At 32.3% G+C, this 25,438-nt stretch overlaps 2 protein-coding genes across 4 annotated transcripts in view; both read left to right on the forward strand.

Moving 5' to 3' along the window:
- LOC132713048 (putative defense protein 3) overlaps positions 1-7,102 on the forward strand; it is a 35,126-nt gene extending 28,024 nt beyond the window's left edge. The window contains exons 1-4 of one of the 3 annotated variants that reach the window (XM_060695518.1): positions 2,634-2,713; positions 5,424-5,616; positions 6,367-6,509; positions 6,985-7,102. In XM_060695518.1, coding sequence (XP_060551501.1) covers positions 5,439-5,616; positions 6,367-6,509; positions 6,985-7,080 — 417 coding nt within the window. In that variant the 5' untranslated portion in view covers positions 2,634-2,713; positions 5,424-5,438 and the 3' untranslated portion in view covers positions 7,081-7,102. Of the gene's footprint in view, positions 1-2,633; positions 2,714-4,126; positions 4,245-5,423; positions 5,617-6,366; positions 6,510-6,984 lie in introns of those variants that run through there. The other 2 variants (XM_060695507.1, XM_060695499.1) reach the window with 2 other exon arrangements.
- A 10,997-nt stretch (positions 7,103-18,099) lies between these two features.
- Positions 18,100-21,599, forward strand: LOC132713062 (serine protease inhibitor dipetalogastin-like). The gene is made up of 4 exons (XM_060695529.1): positions 18,100-18,258; positions 19,329-19,443; positions 20,040-20,216; positions 21,239-21,599. The coding sequence occupies exons 1-4, from the start codon at positions 18,210-18,212 to the stop codon at positions 21,300-21,302; spliced, it is 405 nt and encodes a 134-aa protein (XP_060551512.1). The 5' UTR covers positions 18,100-18,209; the 3' UTR covers positions 21,303-21,599.
- Positions 21,600-25,438: the final 3,839 nt, after the last annotated feature.

Genomic DNA, 25,438 nt, shown 5'->3' on the forward strand with positions numbered 1-25,438 from the left:
TTAAATTCAGTTTCTATCAATGACGAACATAAAATGAATATTTTTATTTAGTAATTACTTGTATGTATCATTTGTAGGTTGCGCCTGGCATGGGTGTACACCAAACTACCTAAGAAGGCTAATCATTAAGAACAGAACAATTTCTTTGGTAACCTTCCTCACCAACCCCAAAATTATCTACAACGGTATGTAAGATCGATGTGACGACACTACCGGGCTGTAATTATAGTCAGGGTGGGCACACACAGTATATGGACATCCTTTTGCAACATCGACTTTCGACACGCATTCACATGTTTTAGAAATTAAATCTTAAATTTGTATCTTGAATAAAAAATACTTAATAACAATGATAACATGTCTCATTTATGTATTTGTTGAAAATTTCAGCATGATCGGGCAAATATTGATACACCTATGAAACCATTTATACATGCACACTTACAAGATTTGTTAAGTGTAGATTGATTTGATGTCCCAACACCTTTTTTTTAAAACATTTACTTGACAAAATAGTAGTGTGTTGATGATGAACGTGTTTGCATCTTGTATTGGGGTGATATTGTACTTCTTTCAAAGTGACTTACAAGGATTGATGTCTACAAAATTATATCATTAAAATGTAGTTCTTATTATTCGCTATGAAGCGCCCATTTGGAATATACATGTATACAAAATCTTGTTCATCTTTATATGCAGTTTATCACAGAGCTTTGAGATTTTTATTGTGTATCGGAAAAATGCTGGTGGGCATGGTGATATTGTTTAACACCCGAAAGTTGTTTGTAATAATTAGAGCCCACGACTATAGGACTGATAAGAGTAAAAATTTGTTAAAGTAAAGATGGTCGGAATTGTTACAAGAAGAAATAGTGATCCTAGATCACTTACCTATTCCTAGATCACCATTCTTGCAGAAGAAAAAAATGAGGTCATGCATGAATTTTAAAACATTAAAAGAGCTCTGCTAGGAAAAGCTACATACCAAATATCTAAGCTTTGGCCACAAAATTCAAATGTGCTTTTATCCAAACTTTCAAGCCATTTAAATTATAAAACTGCCAACAGGGACCTGGCCGATTTTGATCAAAGCATGATTTATAAAACTTTAGTAGATAACCACAATGTGCGACCCCGCCAAGCGAAAAGTCGAGAATTAACAAGTTAAAATGGCGGGGGCGCGGAGCGAAAACACGCTAATTAGCGGGGTCGCGTGGCGAAAAGTCAAGATTTTATTGTAAAACCGCGGGGCCGCGAAGCGAAATATTTATTGTTATAGGGCGCTAATCAGCGTGCTGTTGTTCGCGCCCCCGCAAAATTATTCTTTAAAAACTCGACTTTTCGCTCCGCACCCCGCTAAGTAGCGTGTTTTCGCTCCGCGGCCCCGCCGTTTTTGTAATTAAATCTCGTCTTTTCAATCCGCGCCTCCGCGGTTTTATTCATTCTTGCAACCTCGCTCGGCGCCTCCGCTAATTAGCGTATTTTCGCCCCGCGACCCCGCCGTTTTATTTCTTAAATCTCGCTCCGCGACCCCGCGGGACGAAGTTTTATTTTTAAATATCGCCCCGCGACCCCGCTAATTAGCGTGTTTTCGCCCCGCGACCCCGCCGTTTTATTTCTAAAATCTCGCTCCGCGACCCCGCCGGGCGAAGTTTTATTTCTTAAATCTCGCCCCGCGCCCCCGCTAATTAGCGTGTTTTCGCCCCGCGACCCCGCTGTTTAATTCCTTAAATTTCGCTCCGTGCTCACGCGGGCCGAAGTTTTTATTTCTTAATTTTCGTGTTTTCGATTTCCACAGAATAATAGAAGAAAATATCTCTAAATCAAAAGTTAATCGGTATCTATACTGTATTGAATTTTTGTTTAACCTGTTAAAATGTCACAAAGTTACAGATAGAATGCATTCTTGCCTGTGTTAACACATTGTGTAAAACAAACTGCGCATGCCCCACTAAAAACCGGAAGACGAAAATTAAGAATAAAACTTCGTCCCGCGGGGTCGCGGAGCGAGATTTAAGAAATAAAACGGCGGGGTCGCGTGGCGAAAACACGCTAATTAGCGGGGGCGCGGGGCGAGAATTAAGAAACAAAACTTCGCCCCGCGGGGTCGCGGGACGAGATTTAAGAAATAAAACGGCGGGGGCGCGGGGCGAAAACACGCTAATTAGCGGGGGCGCGGAGCGAAAAGTCGAGGTTTTTAAGAATAATTTGGCGGGGGCGCGAACAACAGCACGCTTATTAGCGCCCTATAACAATAAATATTTCGCTTCGCGGCCCCGCGGTTTTACAATTAAATCTCGACTTTTCGCTCCGCGCCCCCGCTAATTAGCGTGTTTTCGCTCCGCGCCCCCGCCATTTTAACTTGTTAATTCTCGACTTTTCGCTTGGCGGGGTCGCGGGGCGAAAACGCGAAATGGCACAAATCAGCCACCATATTAAACCGATTAAAATATACTCTGAGCACTGTAGCTTTTGATCAGAAGATTTTTAAGCAATAAACTAAATTACCCAAAGGCGGGGCATTTCTTAACATCAGGGTCATGATTTATGTAACGTTTGTAGTACATGTAATATACCGGACCATGCTACACATGTTAAATATCTTAGTTTTTGGCATTGTAGGTTTAAAAATAATAAAAGCTAGTGGGTGTGTGTAGATGTAGGGTTGTGAATTACATTCTTGTTATTCTTAAAGGATGTCGATACATGACAGGTATGATTTATTCTTGATAAACATAAAAATTGTATAGATGGGACTTTACATAAGACTATATATATATATGACTCTATTTTCTCCAACCTATCAGAAATCTGATCTAATACGAATTTTCATAATAACATTTGTCCAAATAAAAGGAAATATCAGTCAACATTTTTACACCAGATCGATGTTCCATTTTTACACAATTTATATTGTCATTTAAATAAGTTTAATATTTTAGCACAAAAAGTGTTACGCTTGAAATTCCGGTATTTTTCTTTTTTTTAAGAGCTAACTGTTGCTCCATGCTAACATCGTCTAACAGCTGCAAAGTAATACAAGATATACTGATAAATATTATATAATTGACCTCTTACAGGGTGTTTCATAATATGTGATACACTTTTAATCAAATGTTTCATTTATGTAAGAATGTCAGTAATATTGAAAAATGTACCATATTAAAGGGAAATGCTGTCCATTTATAAAAGTGTAGTTTTTTCCTTATTTAACCTACCAATAATATTTTTAGCTACGCTTGAAAACAGGGCCCATTTGTAGCATATACTCAAAATGACGTCCATTATGGCGTCGCACCATCTCCACACGTTTCATGAAGTTTTCCATCACATTATTGCATATGTCACCAGTAATCTTTCTTATTTCACATCTTATGGACTGTTTAAGGTGATATGTTGTCTTTGGCTGCACTTTGTGGACACTGTCCTTGAGATAGCCCCAAAGAAAAAAATCCAAAGGACTGAGATCTGGAGAGTCGGGTGGCGAAGTGCATTCCGTCTTCAGAGAGATAAATCGTTTGTCAAATGTTTTTAAGCCATTCAAGAACTCTCTGGACCGTGTGTGGAGCGGTACCATCTTGTTGGAACCATGTTTGTGTCATATCAACCCCTTTCAGACGGAGTGCAGGCAGAAACTTGTATTTTAGAAGAGACAAATAGCGGTCACTATTGATTGTCTCGGTATTTCAGTCTTGGTCTTGGAAAAAAATAGCACTGGTTACTGTGTCTCTGATCAAGTACACTTCCATGCTGCTGAAATCTTTTAACTACTCTGCTTACTTGTAGCCTGGTCACCCTTCTATCGGCAGGGTACATTTTCCTCATTCTTCTAGTTACAGATATTATAGAATAGTGTTCATAGTACAATTTTATGATATCTTGACACTTTTCCATGGACAACGCCAATTTGAAAATAACAGATAATAATGATGTCATACATGACGTCATGACGTTAACGTATTCCAGTATTTTACGTCGCATTCAAAATGGTGAAGTGTGTAGTTTATTTTGGTATAAGCATTTTGTTTGTAGCTATAAAATCAGTAAAGCAACAATTCTTTGAAAGTGTATCACATATTATGAAACACCCTGTATATTACAAATACATTAGAACTTTGACACAGATATGGAGTTCTAATTGTTGTCCTTTATTTCGTAAGGTCCCAGCAATGTTATGAATAAATATTCTATATTAATGTACGATAGTAAGTTTAAGCCTTATTTGAAGACACACTATAATAACGGTAAGTAAAATTATATATATAATGACTGCTCTATACATGTCTGCATTGTCTGGTATCTATGACAATAATTTATTTCAGTAACAACATAATTTTTATAAGTAAAAATCCGGACACAATATCTGTAACATTACATGATGAAAAATGATATGATGCTTTATCTAGTTAAAAGTTAAATGTGGGTCTCTGTAAGGAACAAATTTTTTACGAGAACCCAAGTGTAAACACGTTTCAGAAATTCAGTACTTATTGGAAATTAAAAAGAAAAAAGAGGTGTTTTATTGTGGTGTTATATGTGATATGACACGGTATGGTATTCTCATTACCAGGTACAAAATGTAAATGTGTTTTTTATTGCTAATATTTTATAAATAATGATTGTTAATTGATTTATCCAGTCATCATAACAAATAATACATGTTTTCATCAGTTAATAATTATGTTAACTTTATTATTAAAATTATCGTCAAGATAATCTTAAAGCAAAATTTTAAAATTTCATCCTTGACATATTTCATTACCAAAATTTAAAGATATATCATTATAACCCACTGAAAAATGTCCTTGTACCACTCTAACACCTCACTTTAACGTCTTTATAACATTTTTATTCATCTGTATGAAAACCGGGAAAATGTACAAAGCAAACTTAAGCAAACTTAAGCAAACTTAAGTATTTTATAATTATCTACTACACAAACTTTTCTATCTCCAACGTTTCGAGGGGATAAACCCCTCTTTATCAAGGAGTTACTGTTTATTTTTATATATATCACATATTTATCTTCTTACATGTCTTATCTTTAACTATGTTATGCATACAGGAAGTGACGTCATTATGGTTTATCCCCTCGAAACGTTGGAGATAGAAAAGTTTGTGTAGTAGATAATTATAAATTAACTGTTAAATTTCCAGATAGAAATTAAGTATTTTAAAATCAACGAAAGCGATTTAACGCACTACAATGTCACATTTATATAATTTTCTTATGTAATTAAGTGTCAGAAAAATGCGTAAGAAAACTGAAGGCATGATTGTTTTATATATATGTTTCCATGAATTGTTTTGAACACATTTTCATACCAAAAATATAGGCAAATCATAAAAGTTATGACACTAATTCCGTATTAATATTAGTATTATATGTATTAATGTTCAATGTTACTGTTACATGTTGACAGGGACTCCTTTATAACATGAAGTTTCTTCTGCTGGTTGGTTTCTGCTGCATGGCAACTGGTTTCCCTAATGGAGCACCTGACATTGCATGTAAAGAAATGGTGCCAGGGCATCTTCCAACTGTAACTTCCGGTGACAATCCTTTTAAACTTAACATTTCCGTAACGTCGTATAAACCAGGCGATGTTATAACAGGTAATTATTATCTTTTAGGACTTACTCTATTACGTTCATTTATACTTTCTCTTGATAAGTAGTATAATAAAATTGTTTGTACTTTATTTTTAACAAATGCTTCATGCTCTTAATATATTTTCTATTGTATGAATATCAAAACAGACTGTTATCTCGTAATAAACTTGGCACCTGTTTTCAGCGTGTAACTTGAATTCCTTATAATGATAAATTATTAAACATTCTAACACTCCTCGTGATTTTGTCACTATAGACATAGAAGAAAAAAAACCAGTGTTAAAATGCCAATAAACACTCGTTAGGGACAACTTGTATATGCGGCTATGTTTTCTGCCTCGATTATATAGCTTACAAAGCCTTTTAAAGCATAAATAAAAATGCATTTTTATTTATATTTTCAGTTCTTATAATGTTTTCTTTTCATGCAATACTGAAATAATATCTCACATACACTAACGCCACAGATTTGATCAAATATTTTGACAAAACGGCGCGCCAATCCGTAAGCAGCGTAGCAACAGTAGGGTGCGAAATCGAACAGCGTTATACGAAAATCGGCACTGGAAGTTATCTCCGCTTGAAAAAATAACATGAGTGATCTTTCTTATTTTATCTTGTTAGAATCGAAATAACATCGGTCTAAGTGCTGTTTATCGGCTATTTAACACCGACATTATTTCTAAGGTTTTAACACCAATATTGCAAAACGAACGTGTAAATAACATAAAGCATTATTCTGTGGCATTTAAGGAGAACTCTACTCAGCCGAGAACATTAAATTCAGAGGATTCTTGATAGAAGTTGGAACAGCACAAGATGTCTCAGAAAAAGAGGAAGGTGTGGGTGAATTCATAAATCTCGATACGGGTATACAAAAACATGTCTGCGGAAAGGTGCATTTTCTTATTTTATATGTCCGTATAAGTATGTTAAAATGATGCATCTATACTTCAATAGTTACAACAATAGGCACTTTACTATTTTCAATAATGCTGTCAGGAATTGACTATTCTATATGATATTTCGCATAGTGAATGCCCCATAAAACAGATCAAAATAATGCTTATACTTATCTTTAAAATAAACATGTGAATAATTATTTTCACTTGATATCAGACTCACGTATATAGCATATGCATAAAAATATTTATAAATTAATAAAATGCACAAATAATTGACAATTATAAATGTTTGTTTCGTTCCTTGCATAATAAAGTAATATTACCAGATATTGTTTTTTTGCCTTTAAGACCGAAAGCAAACTAAATAATATAAACAATGTATCAAACTCCACGTAATGGTTACTTCCCCGAACAGTTTCAGTGGCAAAATATGACGTAGTTTGACAATGTACATCTATTGTTTCAGGCTGGCATAACCCACATCAATAATCAGGACAAATTATCTGTAAAATTTTCATGGAAGGCACCCGATACATCTGCTGGTGATTTGTCAATAAGGTAACCTATATTATTTCTCATCTTTACAAGTCTTTTCTTATTTTTATTTTCATTTTGTTAGGGTTTTCATCGCACCAACCCAGTAAAGGTCATACGGCGTCTTTCCAGTTTTACTGGTCGCTGAACCTTCAGTGCATTATTTCACGCATGAATGGGCACCGACGTTACTTAAACTAGCTTGATAGCTTCCTCACATGAAGAATCTAAAGTCCATGTCGGGATTCGAATCAACAGCGGTTTACATGTCAAATATTGCTAAGGTTTCTGCAAATAGGTAGGAAGCTGTTAGTTATACTGTACTTAAGTTTCTACAAAAAACAGGTGGAATAAAAGTCTTCACATAGGTCGATTAGTTTGTTAATCAATCAATGTTTAGTCTGTTGGAAAGGGCTTCTTTTTTGATGGTCAAACAGTGTCTGTGGTATAGTTAACTACCTAGCTAAACTTATCTTTGAGTACGGCATACGACAAAATTGTCATTTACGAGTATTACTAGGATTATTGCAAATGACATGTGTTCACTGATAAAATATTGCTTAGTTATGAATAAACGTACATATAATTATTTGCTATTGTATTTTATTTGAAAAATATTAAATTTATTTATTTTAAACTTTTTTAAAAAATTTTAAAAAAAAACCCTTTTCTGTAGCATTTTATGTTCAACAAAAAAATGTTCATTTTTAGTGGGGAATTAAAAAGTGGGTAATGGTTTAATTTTAAATGTTTTTTTATTAATGGTTTAATTTTAGTTGGTGCATTTATAAGATCGATCAAAAAAGGGATACAAAGGGGATATGTCGCGGAAGGAAATTTTTAAAAAATGTAATGTTTTCTTGGGGTTTTTATAAATTTTTTTAAAACCCCCTTTAAACAAGCAAAACCGGGACATTTTTTTTATTCAGGGCCCAAATGTTGTAAGAAAAAAATTTTTTCCCAAAAGATATTTTTCCCGGGGGGCGGTTTTCCAACCCAAAGGGTTTGGGGCTAAATAAAAACCCAAAAATGATACCCATTGTTAAGTATAAGCAATGATATTTTATAACCTATTTTAGAGAAATAAAAGACAATAAAAAGGGAATGTTGAATTTGTTACTTTTACATGAATTATCAGAATCCAAATTTGATTCTGAAATATTATAAATAATCATAACTGTCGACATAAATCATATCACAAGATAATGTGTTGATGGTGTATCACAAGATAATGTATTGATGGTGTATCATAAGATAATGTATTGATAGTGTATCATAAGATAATGTATTGATGGTGTATCACAAGTTATTGTTTTGATGGTGTATCATAAGATGATGTATTGATGGTGTATCATAAGATAATGTATTGATGGTATATCATAAGATAATGTATTGATGGTAAATCATAAGATGATGTATTGATGGTATATCATAAGATGATGTATTGATGGTGTATCATAAGATAATGTATTGATGGTGTATCATTAGATAATGTATTGATGGTATATCATAAGATAAGGTATCGATGGTATATCATAAGATAATGTATTGATGGTATATCATAAGATGATGTATTGATGGTGTATCATAAGATAATGTATTGATGGTGTATCATGAGATAATGTATTGATGGTATATCATAAGATAATGTATTGATGGTATATCATAAGATAATGTATGGATGGTGTATCATAAGATAATGTATTGATGGTGTATCATAAGATAATGTATTGATAGTGTATCATAAGATAATGTATTGATGGTGTATCATAAGATAATGTATTGATAGTGTAACATAAGATAATGTATTGATGGTATATCATAAGATAATGTATGGATGGTATATCATACGATAATGTATGTATGGTATATCATAAGATAATGTATTGATGGTATATCATAAGATAATGTATGGATGGTGTATCATAAGATGATGCATTGATGATGTATCATAAGATAATGTATGGATGGTATATCATAAGATAATGTATGGATGGTATATCATAAGATAATGTATTGATGGTATATCATAAGATAATGTATGGATGGTGTATCATAAGATAATGTATTGATGCTGTATCATAAGATAATGTATTGACAGTGTATCATAAGATAATGTATTGATGGTATATCATAAGATGATGTATTAATGGTGTATCACAAGTTAATGTATTAATGGTGTATCATAAGATGATGTATTGATGGTGTATCATAAGATAATGTATTGATGGTATATCATAAGATAACGTATTGATAGTGTATCATAAGATAATGTATTGATGGTATATCATAAGATGATGTATTGATGGTGTATCAGAGGATAATGTATTGATGGTATATCATAAGATAATGTATTGATAGTGTATCATAAGATAGTGTATTGATGGTGTATCATAAGTTAATGTATTAATGGTGTACCATAAGATAATGTATTGATGGTGTATCATAAGATAAGGTATTGATGGTGTATCATAAGATAATGTATTGATGGTGTATCATAAGATAAGATATTGATGGTTTATCATAAGATAATATATTGATGGTGTATCATAAGATAATGTATTGATGGTGTAGCATAAGATAATGTATTGATGGTGTAGCATAAGATAATGTATTGATGGTGTAGCATAAGATAATGTATTGATGGTGTAGCATACGATAATGTATTGATGATGTATCATTAGATAATGTATTGATGGTGTATCATAAGATAATGTTTTGATGGTGTATCATAAGATAATGTAATGATGGTGTATCATAAGATAATGTATTGATGGTGTAGCATAGGATATTGTATTGATGGTGTAGCATAAGATAATGTATCGATGTATTGATAGTGTATCATAAGATAATGTATCGATGGTGTAGCATAAGATAACGTATTGATGGTGTATCATAAGATAATGTATTGATGTTGTATCAAAAGATAATGTTTTGATGGTGTATCATAAGATAATGTAATGATGGCGTATCATAGGATAATGTATTGATGGTGTAGCATAGGATATTGTATTGATGGTGTAGCATAAGATAATGTATCGATGTAATGATAGTGTATCATGAGATAATGTATTGATGGTGTATCATAAGATAATGTATCGATGTATTGATAGTGTATCATAAGATAATGTATCGATGGTGTAGCATAAGATGATGTATTGATGGTGTAGCATAAGATAATGTATTGATGGTGTAGCATACGATAATGTTTTGATGGTGTATCATACGATAATGTATTGATGGTGTAGCATACGATACTGTTTTGATAACGTATCATACGATAATGTATTGATGGTGTAGCATAAGATAATGTATTGATGGTGTATCATACGATAATGTAATGATGGTGTATCATAAGATAATGTATGGATGGTGTATCATAAGATAATGTATTGATGGTATATCATAAGATAATGTATTGAGGGTATATCATAAGATAATGTATGGATGGTGTATCATACGATAATGTATTGATGGTGTAGCATAAGATAATGTATTGATGGTGTATCATAAGATAATGTAATGATGGTGTATCATAAGATAATGCATTGATGGCGTATCATAATAAGATAATGTATTGATGGTGTATCATAAGATAATGTATTTATGGTGTATCATAAGACAATGTATTGATTGTATATCATAAGATAATGTATTGATGGTGTATCATAAGATAATGTATTGATGGTGTATCATAAGATAATGTATTGATGGTGTATCATAAGATAATGTATTGATGGTGTATCATAAGATAATGTATTGATGGTGTATCATAAGATAATGTATTGATGGTGTATCATAAGATAATGTATTGATGGTGTATCATAAGATAATGTATTGATGGTGTATCATAAGATAATGCATTGATGGTGTATCATAAGATAATGTATCGATGGTGTATCATAAGATAATGTATTGATGGTGTATCATAAGATAATGTATTGATGGTGTAGCATAAGATAATGTATTGATGGTGAAGCATAAGATAATGTATTGATGGTGTAGCATAAGATAATGTATTGATGGTGTAGCATAAGATAATGTATGGATGGTGTATCATAAGATAATGTATTGATAGTGTATCATAAGATGATGTATTGATGGTATATTATAAGATAATGTATTGATGGTATGTCATAAGATAATGTATGGATGGTATATCATAAGATAATGTATTGATGGTATATCATAAGATAATGTATTGATAGTGTATCAAAAGATAATGTATTGATAGTGTATCATTAGATAATGTATTGATGGTATATCATAAGATAAAGTATGGATGGTATATCATAAGATAATGTATGGATGGTGTATCATAAGATAATGTATTGATGGTGTATCATAAGATAATGTATGGATGGTGTATCATAAGATAATGTATTGATAGTGTATCATAAGATAATGTATTGATGGTATATCATAAGATAATGTATTGATGGTATATCATAAGATAATGTATGGATGGTGTATCATAAGATAATGTATTGATGGTGTATCATTAGATAATGTATTGATGGTGTCATTTCATGTTTTCTGACGTACACCAAGTATTATACCTGCAACAGTTAGCATGCATTTTGTCTATTTAATACCCCCAACATCTGCATTGTATAACAAATTTGGTAGCACTATAGAATTAAAAAGTGACATTTTAGTTTTTATATCTAAATATACTCTATCGAATAACCCTAACAAACAATCATATGCTTTCAAAGCTTGTTCAGACAGCGTAATAACAGCATTTTTCATATTTCCAATGAACATGCATGTAAAATTTACACCTTAATAGCAAAAATGGTCAACAACTTCAATAATTTCACCATTAACAAACACTGAAAATGTTTACATTTTTCAAATATATATTTAAGATGATATCATTATATATTTTACATATTAGGTAGCTGTTTATCTGCAATGATAATGAAAAATACCCAAACGAAGCAAGCAAGGAATGTTAATTGCCAATGCATCTGCCCTCGCTGACCATCGGGCATTTCTTATTAATCACTTTAATTTGACTTTTTCTAGAATTATATCCCCTATGAACTTGTTTTTTCTAGAATTTTTTTTTTCTCAAAGCATTGTAACACCGCACTTTGGGGTCAAACGCACTTTGGGGTTCGACCCCAAAGTGCGTTAAACTTCGCATCGCACTTTGGGGTCCAACGCACTTTGGGGTCAAAATCCAGAAATTGACCCCAAAGTGCGTTAATATGCTACATATCAACGCACTTTGAGTTCCAGAGGTCTAAAGGTGTCATCTGAGTTCTGCTTAAATACTGAGTACTGACTTATTTCGGATCTGCGACATTGTAATATTTGAGGTGCAGTTCAAGATGGCGGTCGATACTTTGTTTGATGCTTAAGTGATAAAAGTTTCATTAAATTTACCACTTGACATATCTAAAAATTGTGTTCATATAACAAAGTTTTGTTTGTTTGTTACATTTTACGCCTTTTCCCAACAGTATTTCTGTCATATAGGCAGGTAGTTTCCTAACCATCGTTCCTGGAGAGTTAAACCAGTACTAGACTACCTTCCTCCGTGCTAAACTAACAAAGCATCTCGGAACCGGGGATCGAACCCACGCCAGAGTGGTAACTGGATTAGAAGTCTTCGACTCTAACCTCTCGACCAAGGAGGCGGTCTTACAAAGTACTCTAGTACATAAAGTGTGGAAGTATTCCTAAAATTAAAAGATGCCGCGAAAAATATCCCGTTCTGTCAGTCATTTACTTGATAACTTTTGGTATTTAAATATGATGTGCAGTTAATATTTTTTCCAAAGAACTATAAATATACTCTATTGCAATGTTCTGGTGAAATATCAAGTTTTTTTCGATCGGACTATAAATAACTTAAACTTTAGGGTTTTTTCTTTTTTGTAAAGCTCCGTAACAACCGTTCGCCAGAGGCTATTTTAAGGGAAACCTTACATACTTCTTTAGAAAGAGGCCTGAGCAAACATGAATTTTATAGTGTTAAAATAATGGTATCAGAGAAATGTAAGATGCTTGGTACTGTACCTGAATAAAGTAGCGATAAATGTGAAATTATTTGTCATAAACGTAGTCAAAACAATGTAGTATTTGACTGCCATATAAAATACTAATTCACTATAACTGTACTCATCCCTGCCAAAAATCAACAGATGAAAAAGATGGTTCAGGTAATTGGCCAATGTGTATTTTTTTGATGTTACAGAAGAACATCAAAATAAAAATGCTTTTAAGAAAAACAAATAAAAGCATAATTAATGAGCCTTTAAGTTATTTTTAACCCTGGTGTGATCGATTCACCACAATCCCCTCTATAGCCCCAGTGAGAATTTTACATTATTCTGAAGGTGCGACTACTTAAATAGTTTATGATTTTTTTAGTACTGCCTGTACGGACTTCTACTTAAAGACTTCTACACCTAGTCAAGTTTCTTGTATGTCACATTTAGCTAAATAAATGGCTCTTTCCACATGTTATCAAGAACTCTTTTTTCTGAAATGTCTTACTGAGATTTCCCAGAATTTATACATTTGACTATGCTAAATCTATCATATTTCTATAAAATGTGTAAATAAATGCAATAAGCTAAAAAATTGGAGTTAATGAAAGGTGTACATTCTTTTAAAATAAATGGAAAATTTGAGAAAATATATTTTGAGCTTAATAATTGATACAAATTCTTCATTTGATGAAAATTCTTCACTTACTGATCAAGACCATTTAAATCCCTATTGATTCTACTATAATTCAGGGCACATGTTTAACGTCTTTTTAATACCTTGAATTCTGTTTACCATTGGATTTGACTACAATATATTATTTAAAACATAATTAAAATTAATTTTTTATGACCCCAAAGTGCGGTCGTTTGTCTGATGTTAAAAATGCATATGTACCTGTTTAACGCACTTTAGGGTCGAAATTGGACCCCAAAGTGCGTAACGTACTCTGTGGTCCGACCCCAAAGTACGTAACGCACTTCGGGGTCCGACCCTAAAGTGCGTTTGACCCCAAAGTGCGGTGTTAAAAAGCATGTCATATAGGATTTACATCAAACTCCAACATAATAACAAGTTAAATGGTTTCCTGCGGGGAACATTTATAATGATTTAAAGATATTTCATTTAACTATTTTCAACATTGTTTGGGGAAAAAATAGAAAAAAATCAACGTTTGTATCAGGAATATAGTTGACAATAATCGATCAATAGAAGAAGATCTTTGGTCTTTGTCGAAAATAAAACAATATTTCTGTTTAAGAAAATGATTAAATACCATTGTATGAATAATTCCGTGCAAAAAAAATAAAATAAAGTAAACACACAAGTTTACGCAGAAAATATCTCTATCTATTATGGCAGATGCCACAAACGAATGTTTTAATTCTGTGGATTTTCACTATAAACAATTTATTGTTTGTAAAATTTCAGATAGATATTAAAGAAACATTGATAATTTTCAAACACATCATGCAAGTTTTTCCAACCTAAACGGTAAATAATAATATAGAAAATTAGACATACTACGTAATAGTGTTACGCTCTTAATTAGGTGTAATTCGGACTAATTCCATAGCATTGTGTCGAGAGACCGGTGTGTATACAATGATTATCTACGGGTAAATCCGTAACGTACCGGGAAACGGTATTTAGCTAGGTTTTCGAATAGGTCAATTAACCAATCGTGTACGGTTAACAGATCACATGCTCCTCCATGTACCGAAAACAGGTCACGTGCTCCTCCATGCCTCAAAAATTAAACGCGTACCAATAATAATATGACAATGGTAAATCTAGCGTTCATATTCCCAGAATAATCTCTTCCACAGAATTCTTATTAACTCTTTAAAGATTCTGTATGTTGTAATTAAGGTTGTATACCACATTAAAAAAATATGTGTATAATTATGCTTATAAAACAATTTTAAAACATCGAAGAATATGTAAAGTATGTACTGCAAATATTTGTACACATTACATGTATATGTAATCATTAAAAATATAAAATATTTGTATGAAAAATTTGACTTAGTCTTTATAGAAAATAAGTTTTATTACCTCCCTTTATTTACACGAAATGTTAAATTAGGTAATGTCTTTATTAATAATGCTTTTTGGAACCTAGAAAATTGATAAATCTTAATTTTAGCATCATATTTATGATGTAAAACCATAGAAAAATTGTATTACAGGATCTTTAACTTTCTTATTTCTTCAAGGATTTACATCAAATTAAAGTATATACATGTACATTCATTATCAACATCTACATCATATATGATTAGATATATAAGTCTAGTGCCCGTGTTTCCATGATTATTTTCATTTTGAACTTTAAATGTATGCGAATTTTTTTTCTTCTTTGTTACTACAAATGGTACATTTGAAAATTGTCATCTATACCTTCAAGTTAGAAAAGATGGACCATTAAACATTGCTCTGTGCAATACAGTATATATAATTTCGGTATTTTTCCGACCCTAAAGTGCGTTTGACCCCAAAGTGCGGTGTTAAAAAGCATGTCATATAGGATTTACATCAAACTCCAACATAATAACAAGTTAAATGGTTTCCTGCGGGGAACATTTATAATGATTTAAAGATATTTCATTTAACTATTTTCAACATTGTTTGGGGAAAAAATAGAAAAAAATCAACGTTTGTATCAGGAATATAGTTGACAATAATCGATCAATAGAAGAAGATCTTTGGTCTTTGTCGAAAATAAAACAATATTTCTGTTTAAGAAAATGATTAAATACCATTGTATGAATAATTCCGTGCAAAAAAAATAAAATAAAGTAAACACACAAGTTTACGCAGAAAATATCTCTATCTATTATGGCAGATGCCACAAACGAATGTTTTAATTCTGTGGATTTTCACTATAAACAATTTATTGTTTGTAAAATTTCAGATAGATATTAAAGAAACATTGATAATTTTCAAACACATCATGCAAGTTTTTCCAACCTAAACGGTAAAATAATAATAGAAAATTAGACATACTACGTAATAGTGTTACGCTCTTAATTAGGTGTAATTCGGACTAATTCCATAGCATTGTGTCGAGAGACCGGTGTGTATACAATGATTATCTACGGGTAAATCCGTAACGTACCGGGAAACGGTATTTAGCTAGGTTTTCGAATAGGTCAATTAACCAATCGTGTACGGTTAACAGATCACATGCTCCTCCATGTACCGAAAACAGGTCACGTGCTCCTCCATGCCTCAAAAATTAAACGCGTACCAATAATAATATGACAATGGTAAATCTAGCGTTCATATTCCCAGAATAATCTCTTCCACAGAATTCTTATTAACTCTTTAAAGATTCTGTATGTTGTAATTAAGGTTGTATACCACATTAAAAAAATATGTGTATAATTATGCTAATAAAAAAATTTTCAAACATCGAAGAATATGTAAAATATGTACTGCACATATTTGTACACATTATATGTAATCATTAAAAAATATAAAATATTTGTATGAAAAATTTGACTTAGTCTTTATAGAAAATAAGTTTTTATTACCTCCCTTTATTTACACAAAATGTTATATTAGGTAATGTCTTTATTTATAATGCTTTTTGGAACCTAGAAAATTGATAAATCTTAATTTGAGCATCATATTTATGATATAAAACCATAGAAAAATTGTATTACAGGATCTTTAACTTTCTTATCTCTTCAAGGATTTACATCAAATTAAAGTATATACATGTACATTCATTATCAACACCTACATCATATGTGATTAGATATATAAGTCTAGTGCCCGTGTTTCCATAATTATTTTCATTTTGAACTTTAAATGTATGCGATTTTTTTTTCTTCTTTGTTACTACAAATGGTACATTTGAAAATTGTCATCTATACCTTCAAGTTAGAAAAGATGGACCATTAAACATTGCTCTGTGCAATACAGTATATATAATTTCGGTATTTTTCATTTATTAATTATCATTATCATCATTATTATATATATTTTTTTTAATCATTTTATTCCCTTTTATCATTTTCAGTTATTGTTGGTCAATTGTAGTTAAGAACCGGAATAAATATGATATATAAGTTCGACTTTATGGGGAGGATTGTTGCTACTGTTGTATTAACATGTGCACTACATCTTTATGAATTCTTGATTTTATATAATTCATGTAACCTTACATGTATTTATGTATTAAAAAAGTTGCAATAAAATATTTGGCTAAGAATAAGAAAGTCTGTCCTGTTCTGTAATTAGATGATAAAAGTTTGAATTTAAAGAATATTGGAAAATCGAAAAAGGTATTTCGTCTTCTTTTCAAAGTAAATTTATTAGTTTGTTTTCATTGTAAATTTATCAGACATAATAAGGTTTGAACTGTAGTACGTCATAGATAACGTTTTAAGATATATGATTATGTACTTTTCACAATATTTTTGAGTATTTATCAACATGTGGCTGTAATAAAACAGGTCATTTTTAGCTTTATCAGTACAAAGTACTTCAATGAGTATGATTTTTATTATTTTTTCTTTGAAGTCTTACTAGTTTGCCACAAACATTTATAAATCTATTGGTCGTTCAAAGTCCAATCCTGTCAGACTAAAAGAGTTTAAACCTCAAATTTCTCAACAACCGAACGGTACCAGGCAGTATCAGCGCCGCCAATTTTAAAGCGACACACCTCATGTATTGATACTTTATTTTAATTCTTAAGTTACACGTAATAAATATCACTGTGACTTCGTTTACACGTATCATTATACATATAGGGTATTTTAGGACTAAAGATCGTTATAGTAGGTGTAATTTTTTCATTATAGAAATTATTTAATAGCCATTCTGACAACACAAGTGCCCGTGATGCCGTGGAGATCTGATAGAAAGTATAGCAAGAAATATGCATAAGATTGCGCATATAAATAATAACACGTATTTACACACAAAAACTACATTTTATTTGCCATTTTGTAAACATTTGCAGTTTTTGATCAATTTATTACTGAGCTGCTTTAACAGAAGATGAACAATTACTCAGTTGCTGACGTATTGAGTTCATGTAAATATCAAAACATATAAAATGTAAATTTCAGACAAGAGCATAAACTGTTTAATCCGAATTAAACATTTAAAAACTTAGTTATAAGCTACGGATCTAAGATGGTGACTAAATTTTGTCTTGCAGTCATTTGTTTTGCTGGAATCACAGGTTAGCTTATTGCATTACTGTAATTTTTTCCTTTTTGTATTTTTACATGAAACTAAAAAAATAATAATAAAATAAAAAAAAAAAATAAAATTAAAATAAAAAAAACAACATTCTTTTCATATATATCAATTAACCATATATGATCAAAATATAGTAACTTTTTTTAATGCTAAATATATTGAAAAATTGTAGCTTTTGATAAATATTTTGGTTGATGTTTGCATTTCTTTTATTTGCTAACGGTTTGTAGTTTAAGTGACATGTTTTTGTTTAATTTTTATTTTTTTATCATGAGTTTTTGATATGACCATAAAAATAAATGTTTATAAATACGTGATTGCACTTGTTTAACACGGTTCGATTTTTTTTCTTAAATTTGGAACTTATTACTGTGAATACTTTCTAAAATGGGTCCAAATGAACCATTTTGCACAATATCTAGAAATTTCGAAACGTTATATATCCCACATTGACCACTTGAACTTCTTACGCTGCAAATGTAGCAGTGATAAGATATATACGCTAATCACACTGTTATCGCTGGTAGTCGTCCAACATCGCTGGTAGTCGTCAAACATCACTGGTAGTCGTCCAACATCGCTGGTAGTCATCCAACATCGCTGGTAGTCGTCCAACATCGCTGGTAGTCGTCCAACATAGCTGGTAGTCGTCCAACATCGTTGGTAGTCGTCCAACATCGCTGGTAGTCGTCCAACATCGTTGGTAGTCGTCTAACAACGCTGGTAGTCGTGCAACATCGCTGGTAGTCTTCCAACATCGCTGGTAAGCGTCCAACATAGCTGGTAGTCGTCCAACATAGCTGGTAGTCGCCAAACATCGCTGGTAGTCGTCTAACATCGGTCGTCCAACATAGCTGGTAGTCGCCAAACATCGCTGGTAGTTGTCTAACATCGCTAGAAGTTGTTCAACATCGCTGGTAGTCGTCCAACATCGCTGCATGGTAGTCGTTAATGTGATGGAGAAAGAACCCTTTATATTTTTTCTAATGACTTATCTATTTGTTTATGTTTACATGCATAACGTATCACATATTTTGTATATTTATCTAGTTGCCATACCAACTTTAAAAGCAGCTGAAGTGCCGTGTCTTTGCACGAAACAATTAGTACCTGTGTGTGGCGTTGATGGTAACACGTATAATAATCACTGTCTGTTAGATTGTGCGTAAGTAAAATATACATCTATTTTTGTGTCATTTGGCTAATATGTCACATATAAAGGAATAACAAACTTTTACAGTACGAGTTCAAACTCTGTTAGTTTTGGACATTTAAAATGAAAACACAATAACTCTCTGTGATAATATCAGCAATGTATGCATGCATGAACCGTTCAGTGGTAAACCATCCTACTTTAGTATTCGAGGACTTTGACTTTTTCCTTCTGAGAAAGAGTAAATATTGTTGAACTGACCCGTTATATAAGTCAAAACTAAACAATGCCCTATTGAAGCAATGCATAAACAGCTTAAAACTGACTTATGAAGTAGTATTTTGACTTTCATACAAAAACTTACTTGCTATAGTTAAACTAGTTGCCAACAAAGCTATTTGATTTCTTATATGAAATGTCGGTCGTGTTACCGTTTGAACCGTTGAACTACACAAATCTGTCGAAATTTTTGTACAATTCCTGCGTTATTTTGATATCCCCGTGTTACTAGATATACACGGTGATGTCGAGATGTTTGTTGCATTTACAAAAATATAAAAACAAGACACAATTTACTTATTATTTTACAACTGTTTTTGTTTCATAAGTGGGGTAGACTTGTTCCAAGAAGGTGCATGTACTGGTGCACTCCAGGAGGACACAGTAAGCGAGCAGATTGAGCCTAAAGATGAGGACATCCCATGTATTTGTACTTTCATCTATCTACCAGTGTGTGGTGTTGATGGTATCACCTACGGCAACGACTGCAATAGAAAATGCGCAAAGTAAGTTTTCCAAAATTTTGAAATGTTCCATTATAAAAGATTTGTGTTTGGCTTATGAATCTTAATTTAAAATAGAAATAAAAAGGGGATCGGAATGAAATGTATACATCAATTCTAACTAAGGAATATAATTATAAACCACAATGCAATGTTTAACCCAAGATATAATCTTGTTGTTTTTATGTCAAGTGTCAGATGCTCATTTCATTGAGTCTCGTTAGTTGTGCTTTTTAAATATTTTTCCATCACGTTGATATGTTCACCTTTGAAATTTATAGAATTAATTGTTTTTTCAAGTAAAACAATTAACTTGAAACGTCCAATTAAGTGAGATATAAAATAGTTTATTTTGGGATAAAGTTTAATGACACAGCTTGAAGTACGCGTTCTCCATAATCATCAACTTATATTTCGTGTAAGGAACATAAAGGACGTGTATTTCGAGCTGTATTTCAACATGTGTCATACGTGGTGAGAACTCATTTATTTTACTCATGTGATTAGATGATCATTTCATTGAGCCGCTTTACTTTGAATTCAGTCAAGAACGCGTATTTCAGACTCTGTCATAATATTATATACTTAGAAAATAGATAACAATTTTGAGTGCATTGTTGTAGAATAATGAACGATTCGAGTTAAAATGCATGGAATATAATCACAAGAAATGATTAATTGAAAGAATTGATAAAAATATTTTGAACCACATTTAGCGTAAAAGTAATTTTCCTGACATTATTTGTTTATTAAGTGTAATTATTCGGTTTTTTTTATACTGTGCATATATCGTGTAATAATGCGTTTGATCGCCCTGTTTGATAAGGGAAGAGTGTGAAGCGTGTTATTTCAAACTGTGTCATATATTACTTAATATTCGGTAAAGAACGCGTATTTCAAGTTGTAACGTAACTTTATCTGCATAGTTTAACCATCATTGAAATAAATTAAGCGTTATTAGGCCATGAGGAGGTGAATCGTATAGCAAAGTTTGTTTATATATATTTACTTCTTTGTTTAAACAGCGTTGAGCTAGCACACACCGGGGAATGTGATGTACTGACAACAAAGGCACCTGGCACAAAATAAGAAGCACTCCAAATATTAAAATTCTACAAAATTGTGATACGACATATTATCTCTGTTCATCTATACAATGTTAAATTGTGATTTAGAGACATACCCGCTGTTATCCTATACGATCTTTGTTTGAATATCATGACAAATGTTATCATGGTCAAATCATTATCTTATAATCTCTGAACTAACTAATGAATAAAAATAAACAATTAGAAAACATGTTTTATTTACTACATTTTCTTTGAACATTATATGTACATGACATGCTTTTTAAACCAGAAATAAAGTCTGATACAAATGTACAAATTCCTGTGTTTATCATGATGTAATTGATATAAAACCACATGTTCGTTTTACCTTGCAAATATTTCCCCGATTTTAGTTTATATATTTATATTACCTTTGTAGTTATTTACTGGGCTCTAGCATTGTAGTTTAACATAAGAAGACATAGAATGACATTATGTTCATATTTTCATAGTCAAGTTCAGCTGAATTGACTTTATATTTCAAAAGATTGACTGTCAAAATGGTGTTTGACCAACAGTTGATATTGGAAAATGTTGATGATAAAAATATAAATATGCCTAAAATATAAAAAGACTGCCCCACTCTTTTTATAAACTAAGCGTCATAGGTAAATTCTAATGGATATTTACAGAAGTTTCGTTTGGATCTGTGCATTATTTATTGTTTATGCGAACTTTATTATTAAATTAAAAGGAATTATGGCAAAATGAAAACTTATTATGATCTTCACCCGTTCACTCACTATATACCCTTGGATGGGAATAATGTTACTTTAAGTATGTTTTCTTTTATAACAGTGCACGTTTGTAACGTCGCTTTTCATTAGATAACAGTCACATTTATTTAAACTATATACAAGACTGCAGTCAAATTATTACGTACATGTAATTCTTTTTATTTCTTCCGTAGCAGGGAAATTTTGACCCCGAGGGGCATGATTTATATTACTTTTGAATAGTGCCATATGGTGTTTCCTTTTACCAAATATCAGACTCTGTACAAGTAACATTAAGGTTTCCGATGAGACGATTTTAGAAGTTTGGTTTCTTTAAAAGTATATTTCCTAGAGATAAGTATAAAATGTGTAGAGATTATATAGGCAATATTCTAAGTAAAATATCCAAATTCTGAACACAGCAGTTTAAAACATTAAGACTTTTCAAACTAAGAGCACTGTAACACAGCAGTTTGTGGTCAAACGTACAAAATGTGTTGCGTACTTTGGGGTCCAACCTGCGGTACACAGGTACATATATGCATTTTTTAACATCAGACAAACGATCGCACTTTAGGGTCACGAGAATTAAATCAATAAGAATGAATTTAAGTGATATTTTAAGATAATATCTTGTAGTTCATGTTAATTGTAAACTAAAAATAAGGATCGAAGTAGGCGAAATGTTCTAAGTCGGCTGACAATATCAGACGAAAGAATATTTTATTTTGTTACATCTAAAGTACTAGTATGCATATTATGTTTTATATTCAATAAGAGCTGTCACCCAAGTGACGAATGCCCCCGAAAAGGTTTCTTAAGCATACAGGTATTATGAAAAGAAAAGAGAATGAAAGTAACTAATTGTTGAATATTGTTCTTGATAGCATGAACCTTCAAAATATAAGCGTGACCTTGACCTTTGAAGAAGGGACGTGGTTCCTGGACGCGACAAAATGTTATGAGATAGACATTGGGCCAAATTATTTCAAAATCCCTCAATGCATGACAAAGTTACAGTCTGTACATGATTGTTGTGTAAGTGGGGACACACGGACACACGAACATGAGCCTTAGCCGCGACACATTGTCTTGATGTGGTAGACATTTGTGCCAAGTTATTTTAAAATCTTCCATGTATGACAAAGTAACAGTCCGGATATGAATGTGTATCTTCAAACTCTTCTCCAGAGAATGAGTAACTTCAAACTATAAATGTGACCTTGACCTTGAAGGTAGGGACATGGGTCTTAGTCGCGACACATCGTCTTGATGTGGTAGACATTTATGCCTAGTTATTCTAAAATCCTACCATGCATGACAAAGTTACAGCCGGGACACGAAGTGTGTACCTATAAACTCTAATTGTGATAAAGTTAAACTTCAAAATTATAGTGTGACCTTGACCTTTGAGGTAGAGACATAATTCTTGGACTTGATGTGCCTAGTTATTTTAAAATCATTCAATGTATGACAAAGTTACAGTCCGGACACGAATTAGGTGGGGATGCACAGACGGACGGACAGACGAACGAGGTAGGGATGTAATTCTTGGACGCGACACATCGTCCATTTGTGCAAAGTTATTTAAATTCCTCCATGTATGACAAAGTTACAGTCCGGACACGAATTAAGTTACTCTAATTGCAATAATGTGAGGTAAAGACGTAATTCTTGGACCCAACACATCGTCTTGATGTCGTAGACATTTGTGCCAAGTTATTTCAAAATCCCTCCATGTATGACAAAGTTACAGTCCGGACACGAATTAAGTGGGGACTGACAGACGGACAAACAGAGGGTGTGATTATATTATGCACATTTATGCCAAGTTATTTTAAATCATTCAATGCATGACACAGTTACAGTCCGGACAGGATTGTGTGCTCCTATTTACTGTAATTGTGATAATGTGAAACTTCAAAATGATAGTGTGACCTTGACCTTTGAGGTAGGGGCATAATTCTTGGATAAGACACATCGTCTTGATGTGGTAGACATTTGTGCCAAGTTATTTCAAAATCCCTCCATGTATGACAAAGTTACAGTCCGGGCACGAATTAAGTGGGTATACACGGACGGACAGACGGACGAGGTAGCGACGTAACTCTTGGAAGCGACACATTGTCTTGATGTGGTAGACATTTGTGCCAAGTTATTTCAAAATCCCTCCATGTATGACAAAGTTACAGTCCGGACACGAATTAAGTGAGGACGTACAGACGGACGGACAGACGGACGAGGTAGGGATGTCATTCTTGGACGCGACACATCGTCTTGATGTGGTGGACATTTGTGCCAAGTTATTTCAAAATCCCCCATGCATGACAAAGTTAGAGTCCGGACACGAATTAAGTGGGGACGCAGAGACAGACGGACATACTGTGCGATTATATTATATTATTAGCGCATATGAGCTATTCGTCAATAAGACTGAAACTATTGAAATAAAATAAACTTTGCAGAGGGACACACAAGGATTATTCCTCTGACTCCTCTGAAAGTTTGTCAAAATGTACCGTGTGCTTTAGAAGATGTTTTTTTAAAAAAAAAAATCAATTGTCGATAATGTGATGTAACAGAAGTTTTGCTTTAATTGATGATACTGATGTAACAGAAGTTTTGCTTTATTGATGATAATGATGTAACAGAAGTTTTGCTTTAATTGATGATAATGATGTAACAGAAGTTTTGCTTTAATGTGATGATAATGGTGTAACAGAAGTTTTGCTTTAATTGATGATAATGATGTAACAGAAGTTTTGCTTTAATTGAGGATAATGATGTAACAGAAGTTTTGCTTTAATGTGATGATAATGATGTAACAGAAGTTTTGCTTTAATGTGATGATAATGATGTAACAGAAGTTTAGCTTTAATGTGATGATAATGGTGTAACAGAAGTTTAGCTTTAATGTGATGATAATGGTGTAACAGAAGTTAAGCTTTAATGCGATGATAATGATGTAACAGAAGTTTTGCTTTAATGCGATGATAATGATGTAACAGAAGTTTAGCTTTAATGCGATGATAATGATGTAACAGAAGTTTTGCTTTAATGTGATGATAATGATGTAACAGAAGTTTAGCTTTAATGCGATGATAATGATGTAACAGAAGTTTTGCTTTAATGCGATGATAATGATGTAACAGAAGTTTAGCTTTAATGCGATGATAATGATGTAACAGAAGTTTTGCTTTAATGTGATGATACTGATGTAACAGAAGTTTTGCTTTAATGTGATGATACTGATGTAACAGAAGTTTTGCTTTAATTGAGGATACTGATGTAACAGACGTTTTGCTTTAATGTGATGATAATGATGTAACAGAAGTTTAGCTTTAATGCGATGATAATGATGTAACAGAAGTTTAGCTTTAATGTGATGATACTGATTTAA

This window comes from Ruditapes philippinarum, unplaced genomic scaffold (genome assembly GCF_026571515.1).
Source record: "Ruditapes philippinarum isolate M1 unplaced genomic scaffold, ASM2657151v2 ctg1367_1_1_1_1, whole genome shotgun sequence".
NCBI lineage: Eukaryota > Metazoa > Mollusca > Bivalvia > Venerida > Veneridae > Ruditapes > Ruditapes philippinarum.